Raw genomic sequence first — 17,351 nt, 5'->3', positions numbered from 1 at the left:
TATCGTTACATACAGGGAAGCAGCAATTCTGTCTTCTTTGTTCCCTGAACTATTGCCAGACCATGGCTAAGATGATTTTGGTTAGTTTAGGGAAGTAAATCAATTTTTGAGAAAGCAGGTTTTTGAGATGCTAAAGACAACTTCTTGTGGGTTGTACAGTCTTTCTTCTCCGCATACAGCAAGCACTTGGTACCAGAAAACAGCCACAAGTTTTCACCTGCTTTACCTCTAACATCCTATGACCAGAGGCATAACTTCAAAGGTTTCCAGGCTGACTTCTTGGCTGACGAGGATGCCTCACAGCAGAGGCTGGCAAATCCTTGGCTTGGATCCCTCACTTCCAAATCAGGGCTACAATCCAAGCCATGCAAACTGTGGTTTTGCTTGACTCCAGCAGGGGTTTGTGGGCAAGGCAGCTGAGAACTGCTCATGATGGAATCTCAAAAATGATTGAACAAGACCTCAGGAATTCTGATCCCAATGTTTCCTTTTCACTAGAGAGATGGGGAGAATGGGCAGAGAAATTCCCTTGCAATTAAGACTGATGGGCCCTCTCAATTCCTGGCAAATAGATGGGGAAGAAATGGAGGTAGTGACAGATTTTATTTTCCTGGGCTCCAAGATCACCGCAGATGGGGACTGCAGCCAAGAAATTAAAAGACGTTTGCTCCTAGGGAGGAAAGCTATGGCAAATCTAGACAGCACACTAAAAAGCAGAGACATCACCCTGTCAACAAAAGTGCGTATAGTCAAGGCTATGGTCTTCCCAGTTGCAATGTATGGCAGTGAAAGTTGGACCATAAGAAAGGCTGAGCACCAAAGAATTGAGGCCTTTGAACTCTGGTGCTGGAGAAGACTCCTGCGAGTCCCTTGGACTGCAAGGCGATCAAGCCGGTCAGTCCTAGAGGAGATCAACCCTGACTGCTCTTTAGAAGGCCAGATCCTGAAGCTGAAACTCAAATAGTTTGGCCACCTAATGAGAAGGAAGGACTCACTGGAGAAGAGCCTAATGCTGGGAAAGATTGAGGGCAATAGAAGAAGGGGACGACAGAGAATGAGGTGGCTGGATGGAGTCACTGAAGCAGTAGGCGTGAGCTTAAATGGACTCCAGAAGATGGTAGAGGACAGGAAGGCCTGGAGGAACGTTGTCCATGGGGTCGCGATGGGTTGGACACGACTTCGCAGCTAACAACAACAATGGGTCCTATTGCCTCTGTTAGCCTTGCATTGCAATTAATCAGTCTATCAAAGCAGGAGTTAAGCTCTAAAACAAATCAACACCAGCAATATTTTTATAACTAAAAATTACAAAGTGATCATTGAAAATTAGTAATGGGATTAGACCAAATCACAAGAAAAATATAGTTCCCCAATATGTTACTGTTCTACAGTAACAGTCCCTGAAATGGTTGCTTACCAACCTGATGGTTTTGCCAAGATACAAATATATGGACAAGAAAGTACCGGTAACTTAATAAGCAATGTTACTGTGTCAGTCCCAGATAAATAAGAGAATTTGGAATATGTGATCTTCCACTTTCTTAATTTGCTGAAGCACAGAATTCCACTTTTTTTTTTTTACAAAATTTAGGACAACTTTCACCAAGACTCTGAATACACTCTGGAAATAAATAGTAGAATGTAGGAACCAGAAGTGAATTGTTGGACTTTCAGAGGTTTTAGCTTACAAGAAAGACAGCCAACATGACCAGCAGCCAAGGAATTGTGAGTCCTGCAATCTGACCACATCTGGGATACTATTGATTACCCGGCTCTGAATTCCAGAGGATGCAAAAGGATTAGAGGAGCTCCTCTCAATTAAATGATCTTAAGCATATTTCATAAAATTCATCCTGTTCTGAAACCTATTCTTCCTAGAGGAATGGATAAGAAAACAACCTTCATTGATTTACAATCTAAGACCACCCTGTTGGCCCTAGACAAGAAACCAAGTTCTCTTACTTTTGGAAAGGACTTGATAACCAGAATTTTCATCCTGAATTTTACATTAATCTAGATTCCAGTATGAGTTAAAGTGGAACAAGGTATATAGGATGCCGTTTCTGGAGCTGCTAAGCTCCAGAGGCTATCTTTGCATCCTTATTGACATTTCCATTCAGCAAACCTGTGTCGGACAAGTAGAAAAAATACAAACATACACGAACGTGTAGATATCAGAAAGGATTAAACACAGGAAATACCATACACAGTCTTATCTTATTGCATATCCTCTTCAAGCAGGATATGGGGAATTTCAAAATGAATCACTCACCTGGTTTAGACTGATCTAAAAGCCTAAGCAAAATCAGAATATGTTAGTCTTTGGATGGGAAGTTATATGGCCAGGTTGTTCACCAAAGCACCAGAGGGAAGGACGAGAAACAATGGTTGGAAACTGGTCAAGGAGAGAAGCAACCTGGAATTAAGGAGAAACTTCCTGACAGTGAGGACAATCAACCAGTGGAACAGCTTACCCCCAAGAAATTGTGAGCACTCCATCACTGGAGATTTTTAAGAAGAGATTAGACATTCACCTGTCTGAGATGGTATAGGTTCTCCTGCTTGAGCAGGGGGCTGGACTATAAGCTTTATTCTATTATATATGAAATTCAGGATGAAGAGCTAGATTAGAAAGTAGAAATAATATCCCTGAAGAAGAGAACGGGAAATTACTTCTGTATCATGCCATGGAAATTGCATGGCTCAGCTGACATAAATTACGGTACTCAAAGCTGAGATCAATCTCGAGGATATTTGATTTGTCATAGTGACATAACTGAAGAATACTAAGGATTGTAAGGACAGGAATATATGTTCTGTATATCTTTGTTTCAAATTATTCCTTTTCTATTGTACCTTGTCTGGTGACATCATAAACTTGCTATACTCTTGGTCACCTTCCATGGAGGAAAGAAGGGGAGAGACAGAGAAGGACACAGATCTTGATATCCTTCCATATCACTCTCCATGAATGGAACCTTGCCTTCCATAATCCCCTTGTTGACTGGAAACAATTGAAGTGGACATCCCAACAAAACTAGAAAAGTGCCCAAGTTGGAGAAGGCTTGAATAGCTGACCCTCAGTGATGGTTATTTTAGGCGACAGCCCTACATTAACCACCTTTAACTCTAGAATTCAGGGATACATTGTCTGGAATCCCAAAAGCTGGGATGCAGTCCCACAGAGCTCTTCCAAACATTGACAGAAAACTGGGAAGTAATCAAATAATTTTTGTAAAAGAAAACCTACGGTACTACCACCTACTTGTTTCTAACTCCTGACATGCTATATAAAGATTAATTGCCACCTTTGATGAACACAAGGATCTTCAATCTAATGCCCTCCAGTTGGGCTTCATAGGTCCCAGAATCATCTGACAACAACGTATTTGCTTAAGGATTATGAGAGTTATCAAGCACAACACACCTGGTGGCTGCTAAACCTTGAGTGATCAGGTTATCTTATAGCCCTCTTTGTTGCCTCCTAAATAAGGCAATGTAGTCTGTGGTTTAGCTATGGTGTAGATCAGAGGTCCCCAACCTTTTGAGCACCAGGGACCGGTTCCATGGAGAAAAGTTTTTCCACGGACCTGAGAGTGCGTGTTTTTGTGGGCTGCCTGCATCCCACAGATGGGGCTTTGCCTGTTTGTGCGGACCGGTTGCTGGCATGCCACAGCCCGGTACCGGTCCACGGACCAGGGGTTGGGGACCCCTGGTATTGTTGTTGTTGTTAGTTGCGAAGTCGTGTCCGACCCATCGCGACCCTATGGACAATGTTCCTCCAGGCCTTCCTGTCCTCTACCATCTTCTGGAGTCCATCTAGGCTCACGCCTACTGCTTCAGTGACTCCATCCAGCCACCTCATTCTCTGTCGTCCCCTTCTTCTATTGCCCTCAATCTTTCCCAGCATTAGGCTCTTCTCCAGTGAGTCCTTCCTTCTCATTAGGTGGCCAAAGTATTTGAGTTTTAGCTTCAGGGTCTGGCCTTCTAAAGAGCAGTCAGGGTTGATCTCCTCTAGGACTGACCGGTTTGATCGCCTTGCAGTCCAAGGAACTCGCAGGAGTCTTCTCCAGCACCATAGTTCAAAGGCTTCAATTCTTTGGCACTCAGCCTTTCTTATGGTCCAACTTTCACTGCCATACATTAGGTTTCTGTAGGACAGCCTTGTTGCTTCCCTTAGCTGAGCTGCTTCGATGCAAAATCCATTGTATAAAGTATTATCCTTTGCATTATAAGTGGAGAGGATGGAAAGAGCACTTGCAACACAGTGAAAAGGGGGGGGATCAGGCCTGGGATTTGACATGCAAAAGGCTGGGGGTGGCTGCCATGCAGAACCCCAAAGTTACCTGGAAAAGGAGGGAAGGAAAGAAAAAGAAGCATTCATTCTAAGAGGGGAATAAATGTTTAATCTTTTCTCTAACCACTTCTTTGCTCCTTCTTTTCCACTTGCTGCCAAAATTGCAAGGGTAAAGCTGAATGAAATACATTAATGGACTGAGCATATATGTGTCAGTTTGGAGCTGAGAAATGACAGGCAAGGAAAGCATTAAGCCACAGGGAGGCAGATTGTTGTCTTGCAGCTCTTTTGCAACTGCCCAGTGTTTTTTTTTAGCATTGGCTTTCTATGGGCTAATAAGAGTTGAAATCCAGGATTCCTACCCTTACACTCTTCCCTGCTATTCCATGCTGAAAGAAATCTGTTTTATAGCTTGACCAGGCTCCAGTAGCTACAATCAGTAGCTCCTTTATAGCTGCCACTCTTTCAAGATGCCTTCTCCTTCCCTGCCAGCCAGCAGCCCCTCCAAAGAATCTTTCCATCGCTCCCTTGCGTGGATTAGGCGCCTGTGGCTTAGTGGCTGTTTTTTCATTCAGTTCACCCCGCCAAAGGAGCATTGCTGCCGCCCAACTTGTTGCTCTTGTTCCAGCCAGGAAATAAAAATAAAAAGAAGAAGAAGAAGAAGAAGAAGAAGAAGAAGAAGAAGAAGAAGAAGAAGAAGAAGAAGAAGAAGAAGAAGAAGAAGAAGAAGAAGAAGAAGAAGAAGAAGTCCTAAATATCAGGTTTTAACCTCGAAAAGTGCAAAGGTTGTACTCAGAATTGGCCCAAGCCAACAAAACACAAAGCTAAAGAAGAGGAGCCTCTGGGTGGGAAGAAGAGGCAAAGGTCAACGCCTAGCTCAGGCAGAAAAATCAAGATGTCAACTCTGGGAGAAACCCTTTGAGGATGCTGGGCAAGCTGATTTTGGGATGGGGTGAGGGAGAGGAACTACGTTCATGAGAATAAAATACCTTAGGATGGGGGTAACGACAATGAAAAAAAAGGTCCTGCATTGGGTAGGCAACCCAACGTCCTTCAGGTCTGTTGGATTTCAGCTCTCATCATTACAGCCAACATAGCAGATGGCAGGAGATGATGGGTGCCATAATTTAAGGCTATCAGATCTGGGCTGCAAGTATTACAGGTAGTCGATGACTTACAACTGGTTACTAACAATTGCATGTTGGACACTTGGTGAGCAGCCTGCATTGATGGCTACTTGCAGCGCCTTGTGGGCACATGATCGAGATTTAATGTTTTTGCTGAAAACCAGCACCCCCTAGAGAACAATAGGTTCACTTAATGATCGCCGCATTCACTTAATGAGCATCAGTTTCACTTAACAACTGCTGCATTCACTTAACAACCACTGCAGAAATGGTCAGAAAATCGGGTGCGGTCACATGGTAACCCACTTAACAATCATCATGACTTTTGATCAAAATTGCAGGCTCAATTACGGTCGTAAGTTGAGGCCTACCTGTAGATGGTAGCAAGAGATACAGAAAAACTCTGACTCTTTGCTGCCATCTAGTGTCCATCCAGAATGTTGTGGCTCAAATATGGTAAGACTGTAGTCTACTCCCAAATATTTGAAGGGTAGCAACTTTCCCAAATCTATTCCAAATCAGCTCCCAAAGACTGATTGTCTTGGGAAATTCTTCCATGAAATCTCATCTCATTCAGACTCCAGATTTGAATTGACTTGGGACTAGGTTATCTTTTAAGGACAGAATCTATATCACAGCAGAACCCAAAGGGCAGCATTTTCTCATCATTCACCTAGGGAAAACACCATCCATTCTCCAGAAGAACTCATACTATTTTATTTAAAAACAGCCCTCTCCCCACCCAGCAAGGATTGGTGATTTACGGGGACAAATGCCAGGAAATTGGGTTGGAGTCCAATAAACTGGGGTCAAATGTAGCTTGTCCTAAAGCAGAAGTTTTAAGAATCTCCATACAAAATGAAAATGGTGATTCTTCCCTAGCAGGATAATATAATATTTTTTAGCGCATATATTCAGCGGTGTGCTGGAGACAGCTTGTACTAGCTCAGGAGAACCAATCGTTCATTTTTTCTGGAATTTTGTCAAAAATAGTGCTGGCTTGAAACACCTTGCAGTGAGGTGGTGGCAATGTAACAGCAGAGCTGGTTATTATACATTTATCAGCATACTACTACTACTACTACTACTACTACTAGTAGTAGTACTACTAATTGTTATTATTATTATTGATCATCGCACAGTCAGCCAGATGTTCAGACTGGATTTGGCATTTTTGTCTAGCTATTGAATCCTTATCAAGGACCTGAGATAGGCAGATGTGGATGTTTGATAGTATTACAGATATCGTCGCAGGATGGAAGCAGTTCCTAGTAAGGCTGCCTTTTGCAATTGACTAATGGTGAATTTGTCAATGCCAATGGTGTTCAAGTGGTGCTCCCGTTGTTTTTGGATCATCATCATCATCATCATCATCATCATCATCATCATCATCTATACAGAATATGTTGCATGTTCCAAGCATTCATAACTTTTATCCCAGTAAGATGTCCACAGTAGGGTGACATAAAAGATACGTAAAATAACCTGTACATTTTTCTCCTCTCCCTACATAGTCCTCAGTATATTTTCTATCTCTGAAGCCTTGACCGGATGGTTCAAACTGAAAAGAAATGTATTAGCTTATCACTCAATCATGTATTGTATGGAGCCTGAAAATGGATTAATAACCAAATACGAATGGGCATCAGGGGCATTTGCAGTAGGTTTTGCCCAGCCTTATTAAATGGGTTTTCTTCCTTGCGATTTTTCTGCAGAGATACTGAAGTAGAATCTCTGATAAAATGTTGCAAGGAAGAAGAAATTCTAGCCAACCATGCCCTTTCCTAAAATGCGACATGCTCAGTCACGCTTATGGGGAGGGCATATCTTAAACAAAATAAGATTTCGGTTGAACTTGGGTTTCCCTTGGGCCTTTTCATGATTCATCCTTGTACACGGATGAGATTATAAGAATTGATACTTGGAGACTGAGCTCAAGTTAAGGAAGTCTGTATTTTAAAATTCTAATAAAAATATTTTTTTAAAAAAAAGACAACAAGGAAGTCTCAATGGGCATGGAGTGCTCTTTTGATTACCACCTGCTACACACACACACACACACACACACACACACACACTAATAAGGCTGATTCTGGTTAGAAGAAGGTGTAAATTCAAGACTACTTTAAAACAACATATCCATTACAGCAATAAGAACAATAAAACAAAGAAAAGGTAATTAAATAAAAGCACAATGTAACTTAAAGCTGATCATAAAAAGGCTACAAAATCAGAAGCAGTATAATTAAAATTAGACCTTAACTCTGGGGAAGAAGAAAAGGAATTTGCATTTCCCTGGGGCCCAAATAATAATGAGATATATAGAAAAACATTTCTCAATATGGCTCCCAGATCTGAGCTGCAAAAGTATTACAGGAAATGTTTTTTGCTGCCCTCTAAAGGGTATTAGGATTCTTGCAGCCTTGGTTTGGTAGCCTTAGCTAGAGCCCTAAATATCTATCTATGTGCCAACTTGCCCAGTGTATTATTATTATTACTGAGACTTTCAGAGTTACTTTGTTCTTTTCATTAGAAGCTTCCCCCTCACAGTGCTTGGCCCATTAATTGTTTCTCGTTAATTTCCCATCAGAATTAATGATATATTTCCTCTTCATTAGTAATTTCAGTTTCCAGAGGCAGGGAAAACTTTAATCACTGGTTTACTCTCCTTAATTTTAGAAAGGGATAACAAAGCCAGAAGTTACAAGGAGGAAGTTATTAATTAAAGTTACAGGGAAATTTATCTGAATATGACGAAGTGTAAGTAAAGAGGTCCTGGGGATGGGAATTGCTCAACAATAAAGCATAATAGTAGTGCTGTGTAGAATCACTATTTAAATTCTGCTTCAAGACCAATGCACCAAAGAATATTTCAATAGTTCTTAAAAGAACATGCTGTGGAAACAACATATATCCAAGCAAGATATAACTGATACATAACCCCAAATGGAATTGTTCCATTTGAAATTTTTATAACTAGCCCACTTCACAGAAAGTCTCCTGGCATATAAAAGTAGATAAAACTAAGTAACATAATTCATATGCTGATTTTTTTTAAAAATAAACACAATAATAATCACACTGCCACTAACAAAATGACACCTAAGGGACTAATGGCACCAATAAGTTGAAGAGCAAAACTCAGAACACCAGAGTCAAAGGCCAGGTCTTTACTTAACATGAAATGTGGGAGAAGTGCCATAATATTTTTTCATCTTTCCAAGGTCTCTATATAACGCACCTCTCCCAGATGCATGATGCTGTGTGATGTACCTGTTTAGGCAGGCACATAGCAGAAGAATTATTTAGATTCAATTATATTTAAGCCTTAAATGTAATTTCTAAAACCTTGACTGGTTACATATAGGCTGTTCTTTACAGATTGATTCTTTGGATCACAGGGCCTTACTGCCCCATTCTGTACCAGCTACCAGTTTCCAAGTCATCTCTACGGCCAGATCTCCAGGCAGTGCCTTGTGGCAATCCAAAGGGAAGATCAGCAGAGCGCAGGGTTTTCTTGCTAGAGGGATGATCAAGGTTAGACTAGAAATGAAATCCTTCATTGAAGGAGTTAGGATTGTTCAGTCTCGAGAGGTAAAAACCAAGTAAAGAGATGATAGTGTTCTTCAAAGGCTTCAAAGGATGTTCCATGAAAGAAAATCAACGTCTCTTTTCTACCGTTCCAGAGGGCAGGGCACGGAGGAGTAGATTTAAGATATAGGAAGGCAGATTCCAACTGAAAGTTAGAAAAAGTCTCCCAGTGCTAAGAACTACCGTATTTGATAACAGAACCAGTTATCTGGAGAGGAGGTAGGCCTGCTTCAGGAAAATAATTCTTTCTTGAAGATGTTTTAAGGTAGATTCCCATCCTGAGTGCCAGATTGGATTTAATGCCCTAAATGGACCCTTCCAATTTTAGAACTTCATAATTCTGAAAGGCAATATTCGTGATATCAAAATCATTCTCAAATATCTCAAGAATCTGGAATGTCCTCTTCAGGCTATACCACTGACTCTTTTTAAATCAAGAGGACAATTCCTGATGGAATGATGCAAAGAGGTTTGCCACTTCCTGGATCTACCCCAACAACCACTTTTTACAAAGGATCATCAGCTCTATCACCCAAACAAATCTCCCAGACCATCCAGGGATATCTTAAATTCTATCACTTTGGAGGGCAGACCATTGTAATATGTTCTTTGTTCCTATGACAAGGTGATGTGGCTGCGATAAAATGGTTATGAAAGAAATTGTAAGTCTGAAAATTCTTTCTGAAAGATATTCAGGACCATCAGGATGGAGTACTCTAACACTAGGCTATTTTAACTAGCTTTGCCAGGTAGATTGCATGTATACGTATAACATCCCCATTTTATCTCTCTGACCCAAGTACTTGCCCTCAACACTTATGCTAGAACAGAAAGATTCCCTCAAGAAAAAAATAAAATTTATGGGTCACAACAGCTTCTCCCCCACCAGCACTCTGGCCTAGAACAATGCTGGGTCAAGTACCCAAATGAGCAGAACTGGGTAAAATCAATTCTACCAAGCACAAATATTAATGATACAAGGTTGGTCTTCTCTTCCATACGCAAATCATGGATGGCAACTGTGTGGCATTTTAAAATAGAACCACAATACCAGAAGAAAGTCGTCCTAAGTTCAAAGTTCTGGATCCAAATTTCTATTTCAGCAGCTCACATTGTCCAGCCACTTTTTCCTCTTATGGAAAGTAAAAATCTATTCATAGTACTATCTGTACTTATTCATCTATACTGCTCTTTATGTTAAGTAGATCATTTTGCAATAACTGTGTTTGTCTCCCTCAAACAAATAAGAGTCATAATTAAATCCATTTATAACAAATAGAAAAATGAGGAACACAGAAATCAAGACCACATATGATGGAGTGCTTTTTCATATCTTTAAGCCAGCTGATAATCACTGAGCTAAAATGTAATTTGCTATTTTATAAACTTTTTGAAGTTGGGTGGATGCTCTCCTCCCAACAAGACGTACTCCACTAGCTTACCAGAATCCCTGAGGGCAAACCTCATTGGATAGATAGAAAACCTCTACGACTTTTGCATTACTTTTTCTAAAAATACTCAGCCTTCCCACAAAGAGGGTATAAATCCGTTACCAATTACATAACTTCCAACATTTCTCAACTGGAGACAATACAAGAACTTGTGTGGGCCTGTAAAATCATTCCCTGAATGGATTTGCAAACATACTAGGCTAGGCTAAAATGGGGTTGATAATTTATGATTCAGCAAGTTGCAGAAATCTGGTCACTTAGAATGTTGTGAGAACTTGGCCATCACAATAAGCAATGATATGGTTTATTGGTTTGGGTGTCACATATTTTATGAACATAGCAATTGTGCCTTCAATCCTTCTTTGGTGTCTTTGAAGCAATTTTTCCATGTATTTAACCTTGCTGAACTGTATTTTTCATGTTTATTTTAAACTTTTTCAGTTATTTTCATTTTTTTTTCAGTTTTCCTTTGCTAATTCTTCTTATTACACGACGTTCATTGCTTTAGGAACACCTTATGGATTTTAAAAGGCAATATATAGAGAGAACTGCATTTTTGAAAATTAAAGTTATTTGAGGGAAGGGCAGGCAAGGGAGATACACTTTAAAAAACAGGGGGGAAAAACTCAGAATCACCCACAGTTCTAAGGCTGAAATGAAGTAACTGTCCCAACTCATGTATGACTAGAGGGGGAGATTTCATTAGAAGGAAGTTTAAATTTTCAAAGAGTTTCAGAGAGTTCTTGCTACTGATCATGTCTTTTCTTTAGTGTTTTTCCAGGGGCCATGGATTCCTCTCTTTCACAGCTTTTCCTGTCTTTACAATTCCCTGCCCCCTTGGGAACAAATGGAGATGAAAAAGAAAAAATGGCGCTCACTGGCTGATAATTACTACAAGATGTTACCCAACTATCATAGGTAGAAGTAGACATTTTCTAGAGGAAACCACTGCTTTGCCCACAACAAAAGGCTCCACTGAAATTTGTCAGAAAAAATAATCCTTGAAATTACCTCCCTGTTGCAGGTTGCCCATTTATCCTCAATTTAGGATGCAAATTGATAATATAGCACCCACAGAAATAATACATGTGACTTCTGAATATTAAAATTCAAAATTAAAGTAACTTTAAGAAACAAACAGTGGCCAAATTCTTATACAATTTCAGCAATCTTGCCTGGTTTCATAAAAATGCTGGGCATCTCCTCTGAGAATCCCAAAATCTTACTTGAAATCTATTGACCTTCTTACTTTTGATTTTGGGTGAACAATCATTGGGCTCTTGTGAAATTTAGTAATTTCACTATATTTCGGGCATATTTTCTTTTGGGGACAATTGGAATGTTGAGCAGATTTCATAGCGCCATTTAGAGACTGAAAAAAATGTGGGTCACTGATTCAAAAACTTGCATTCTCGCTGTGATGCTCTAAAACAGACATGTCAAACACAAGGCCCGGGGGCCGGATCCAGCCCGCGAAGTGGTTTCATGCGGCCCGCGAAGCCATCCTGGAAACAGTGAGGGAACGGCCCCCACTGCCTTGGCCCTGGCCCAGAGACCCTCCTTCTGCCAGAGACCCTCAGATCTGTCCCACTCCTGCCCAGGCCCCCATAGGCACCCTTGATGCGAACGATGTAGAGCTGGCCACGCCCACCCAGTAGGCCATACGCACTCTAGCCACGCCCACCCAGTAGGCCACACCCACCCTGGCCACACCCACCCGGCCCCCTGAGGGCAACCGCAATGCTGATGTGGCCCTCAGTGAAATTGAGTTTGACACCCCTGCTCTAAAATCTGTTGATTCCTTTAAACACAGAAATGGTTTCCCCTCTAGCATCCAAATAGGCCAGGCAAAGCTTTTGCCCCAGTCCAAATGCACAGTTCTGTCAACAAGTCAGTATCCTGGTCCCAAACTAAAGTTTGTAGACCATTTTTAATTGAGCCTGGGAACAAACTGATAGCCAAGAAATAGCTTTTGCCACCCGCAAGATATCTCTCTCTCTTAAGCACCCCATTTAATTTTGAAGTTGTTGGTTAATAGTAATAGCTTGCAAATGCTTTCCACTGGTAGTTTGGAATCTAACATGAGGTCAATCACAACACGGGGAACAGTGGCAACATTATCGCTTTCTAATCTCACAGGCTGCACCTGAAATAATGATTGGGAAAAAAATAAGAAAAATGAAAATCCCCTTGTAATGAAACCTACAATGGGAGTACAGTTAGTCCTTGACTTATGACCACAATTATGCCCAAATTTTGTTATTAAATGAGACATTTAAGTGAGTTTTATCCCATTTTATGACCTTCCTTGCCACAGTTGTTAAGTGAATCACTGCAGCTGATAAGTTAGTAACCCAGTTGTTAACTGAACCTGGCTTCCTCCATTGACTTTGCTTGTCAGAAGGTCGCAAAAGGAGATCACATGACCTTGGGACACAGCAACGGTCATAAACATGAACCAGTGGCCAAGCATCTGAATTTTGATCACATAACCATGGGGATGCTGCAAAGGTCGTAACTGTGAAAAACGGTCATAAGTTGCATTTTTCAGTGCCACTGTAATTGTGAACGGTCGCTAAGCGAACTGTTGTAAGTCAAGGACTACCTGTACAGAGCAAATGCAGAATCAGGTTAGTGATTCTGATGAACTGCACATTCCGCTATTTGGGAATTAAAGCATAGATGAGTAGCTTTCATGCATCTCATAGGGATTAAAAAAACAAGTTCAGCTGGACTTCCCTGCCATGTCTGCATTAAATGGATAGATAGGAGAACAGTTGCACGTCCTCAGCACAGAGATGACAAATAAAGCAATTAAAGTCTCTGGACATCTTTACACTTATGTGCCACACAGTGATGGCCCACAAGGCGCCTAAGATGAGCACTTCCACAGTCAGGGAAGAAAAGTGGTGGAGAGCCTCTTCAGTCTGACTGGGAAGAGAATCTGTTCGATCAAAAGGCCCTGAATCAATATCAATTTTTAAAAAGTGGGGGGGGGGGAATTGCGTGAAACAGCATTCATAGAAGAATGAGTTGAACCTATTGCTCCCACTGTATTTGGGAACTGCCTTCCAAAAGGGGCAGGACAGCCAAAATCCAATCAGCCTACACCAGGGGTAGGCAACCTTGGCTCTTTTATGACTCATGGACTTCAACTCCCAGAATTCCTGAGCCAGCATGGCTTACTATGGAAACTCTCCATTTCTCCTCAGCATGGCTGGCTCAGGCATTCTGGGAGTTGAAGTCCACGAGTCATAAAAGAGCCAGGTTGCCTACCCCTGGCCTACACATTCTCTCCAGAGCAGAGTAACAACTTGGAAATACATTGCGATCAGCATTACTAGTGAATGCTGCTTAAAATGTGGCTGGCCAGTTTATGGAATGGTTGCAATGCAGTCTTTCTTTTTTTTTGTAGATGACTGACACAATTATAGGGTTTATTAAAAAAAATTAGCACCTTTTCCATATTGCCTTTCAATATGAAGATACTGAATGAAATATATAAAATGAAATCATGAACAAAAGTCGATGCCCTAATCCAAGAGAAGTAGCTTTGTGATAGTGATGACTCTCACAACTCACTGTTTTAAAATATGCCTTCTCCCAAATGTTCTTGGAAAGAAGAGTGTTTTGATCAGAATGTCTTATAGACATTTCAGGACTATTATGTAGTCACAGATTCAGCAATGCACTCAGAATGATGGGAAATAGAAGCTGGAAGGATTTTTGGAAGGCATCTATTCTAGACTAGTCTACAGCTCAATACAGGGAGCTTTCAAATCTAGCATCCCTGACATATGACTAACCAGCCCGTTTTAAAATATTTCCACCCAAGGAGAGGCCAACATCTTCCTTGGCAGTCTGATCTTCTGACCGCTGACTATTAAGCCAAAATCTGGTTCCTTGCCATTTTCACCTATTAATTCCAATCCCAGTCTCCACTGAAAATCATTCTGCTCTGTCTTCTACAGTGCAGCCCTTCCGATATGCAAAGACAACCCATCTTTTTCTCCCGAATAAAGAAATGTCTGACGTTTCTCGTGTTATGAATATCTTAATAGCTTTCTTTCTGGATCGTTCAATGTACCGGAGTCTCCATTTATGGCATTTGGCATATTGAAAAATGACTTGGATGAGGAGTTAGAAAATGTGCAAATGAGACAAAAATATTACAAGGGGGAGAGGGAATAGCAAACACCTCAGAGGGCAGTATAAATGTTCAGGACAATCATGAAAGGCTAATATACAGTAGGAGAAAACAGCAAGATGAATTTCCAGAGTTAAAAACTCAAAAGTTTAAGTAGGAAATGTCAAAACAATGAGTATAGGATGAGGGAGGCACACTGGGCAAGAGTACAAATACAGACCTCAGTTGCATCAAAAGAAATATAGGGAGATGCTCAAGAGTGTTTTTCCCTGTTCTGCACTGATCAGATTATAGTTGCAACTACTGGATCAACTTGCAGTGCAGCTTATCTGATAGGGAGCAGCCAAGATAATAAAGTGCCTGGAAGGGGGAAGAAAAAAAAAACTTAGCTGAAGGACTGGGATGTATTCAGCTTGGAAAAGGGGAAACTGCAAAGAAGATAACCACTGTCTTCAAGTACCAGAAGGACTGTCGTGCAAATACAGCAAACTTGTTCGGAATTATTTCAGAAGACAGGCCAAAAAAAACAAAACAGTGGGTTTCAATTCCTGGCAAGTCGATTTCAGCTGGACATGAGAATTTCCTAAATGGCGAGAAGCTGTCCAAGGTGGACTGACTCCCTTTGCTGAGGCAAAGTCAATAGCAGCCGGATGTCATCTGGCTGGAGAACGTCACTCCAAACCCCTTTTATCAGCTTGGTTGCTCCCCATCAGATATGTATGCCGTAGAAGCAGATTTTTGCACGGGACAAGGGGTCGGACTAGATCAGGGGTCGGCAACCTCGGCTCTTTTATGACTCGTGGACTTCAACTCCCAGAATTCCTGAGCCAGCATAGCTGGCTCAGGAATTCTGGGAGTTGAAGTCCACGAGTCATAAAAGAGCCGAGGTTGCCGACCCCTGGACTAGATCATCTCCAAGGTCCCTTCCGAGTGCTTCCATTCCAGGCGTTTTGCCTGTTAAGAGCACGCACACCAATAAAGCTGCCGGCGGCGGTTCGCGCTACCGCTTGGGCAACCGGAGTCTTTTTCCCCTCAAGAGGTAAGCGACCTTCTCCTTGGCTCCTTTCCGCCCTCAACGGAGCGCGGGATTGTTGGGGGCAATTAAGCTGACTTTGTAATAATGCCGCTTGGGGTGTGTATGAAAGCCCTAATAAGCAGGCATATACATAGAATGAAGGCTACTGCTAAGCTTGGAAGCCGCCCTGAGTCTTCGGAGAAGGGCGGGATATAAATGGAATTAAAATAAAAAATAAATACATAACAGCCGAGCGGGGGCGCAGAAGCCTCGCGGATCCTCAAGGCGAGCCTCGTCAAGAGGCCGCCGGTGCGCCCGTTTCTCTCCCGCCCGCCGCCCGACACCCCCCACCTCCCCGAGCGAGCGAGCGCCTTTCCAGAGGCGACCCAGCCTCTCCGGAGCCCCGTCGAACAAACGCCCGGCGAGCTTCAGGTCTCCAGGAACTTGTTTACTTTCACGCCCTGCCTCAGGAGGAGGAGGAGGAGGAGGAGGAGGAGGAGGAGGAAGAAAGCGCGCGCGCGAACCAAGCTGAAGTTCTGGGCGCGCATTTGAGGGGAAAGGGCGACGGGGCGGGGAGGGGGAGGAGGAGTGGGGTGTGCGCGGGCGCGCGTGTGTGTGTGCAAGCGAGGGATGCGCAGCTGCCCCTCCTCGAATCAAAGTCTAAAGAGGCGTCCGCTCTTTGCACGCTTACGCACCCCCCCCCCCTTTAACGTAACGCGCTCCCACACACACACCTAAACACGCGCACAGGGCCAGGGTCAGCGCCCCTGGCGGCGCCCTACGCCGATCCTATGACGCAGCCCGTAATGCCGCGCTCGCTCCAGCCAGAAGAAAAACCCGAGGTCTCTCTCTCACACACACGCACACACACACACTCACGCACACGCACCTTGGTCAGCTGCATTCTGGCGGCGCCCGATTGGCTCGTGTCCTCTCGGTCCGCAGAGCAGCACTCGGGCCCCCAGCACTCCGACCCGCCCGCCCTGCCCATGCGACCCCCGTCGGCTTTCTTGACTCTCGCTCCGGCGGCCAGGTTGCGACTGCGGGGACGATTTGCCTCCCCTTTCTGCTGCTGGAGGATCTGACTTGCAGGGCAAACTCCTCCCTCTCCCCCTCCTCCTCCTCCTCCTCCTCCTCGTCCCTCTGCCTTCCCCGCCCGTCCCGTCCCTGCCCCGCTCTCTCCATCTCCCTCGCTCTCCCGCGGTCGTCAGAAGAAGAAGAAGAAGAATACCGAGCTCCGTGCCAGAGCAAACTCGGCCGCGCCAGATATGAAGCCCGGCGAGTTTACAAAACCCGGCCTGTAAACAGGTGGCGGGAAAAAAAAGCAAAAAAAAAAAGCAAAGCAAAGCAAAGCAAAACGCCAACCCCGCCCCCCTAGATGAAGGGAACTTGAAGTTGTGCGAAGTCTTGTGGGTGCCCGTGTCTAAAGGTGGTTGTGCCTTTTCGGGGGAATAGCATGAACTGAGGAAGGGGAGACGGACGGACGGGCGGGCGGGGAGGGGGGGACCCGAAGAGCGAGCCGCTGGGAGAGATGACACACTCTTGGAAAGAGAAGGAAGATGGCTTGTCAGAACGCACAGGCTCCAGCTAGCGTAGCGGGATAATTGGAAACATATTTACCCCAGGAAAATCCCTCCAGAGCGCTGGGAGAGTAACAAAGAGGCATGTGTGCGGTTCAGCCAGATCTGTATCCTGTTTCCTTCCAGCTTTTCAGGGCTCTGGG

At 43.2% G+C, this 17,351-nt stretch overlaps 1 protein-coding gene across 3 annotated transcripts in view; it reads right to left on the bottom strand.

The window, feature by feature from the left end:
- Positions 1 to 16,796, bottom strand: part of TNS2 (tensin 2) — a 156,203-nt gene extending 139,407 nt beyond the window's left edge. For all 3 annotated transcript variants that reach the window (XM_081321845.1, XM_081321846.1, XM_081321847.1), the window contains exon 1: positions 16,518 to 16,796. In XM_081321845.1, coding sequence (XP_081177971.1) covers positions 16,518 to 16,619 — 102 coding nt within the window. In that variant the 5' untranslated portion in view covers positions 16,620 to 16,796. The remainder of the gene's footprint in view (positions 1 to 16,517) is intronic.
- Positions 16,797 to 17,351: the final 555 nt, after the last annotated feature.

Source organism: Vipera berus (genome assembly GCF_964194415.1).
Source record: "Vipera berus genome assembly, chromosome: 2".
Lineage (NCBI taxonomy): Eukaryota > Metazoa > Chordata > Lepidosauria > Squamata > Viperidae > Vipera > Vipera berus.
The sequence above is the reverse complement of the archived record's forward strand: the minus strand, read 5'-3'. Positions and strand labels throughout refer to the sequence as shown.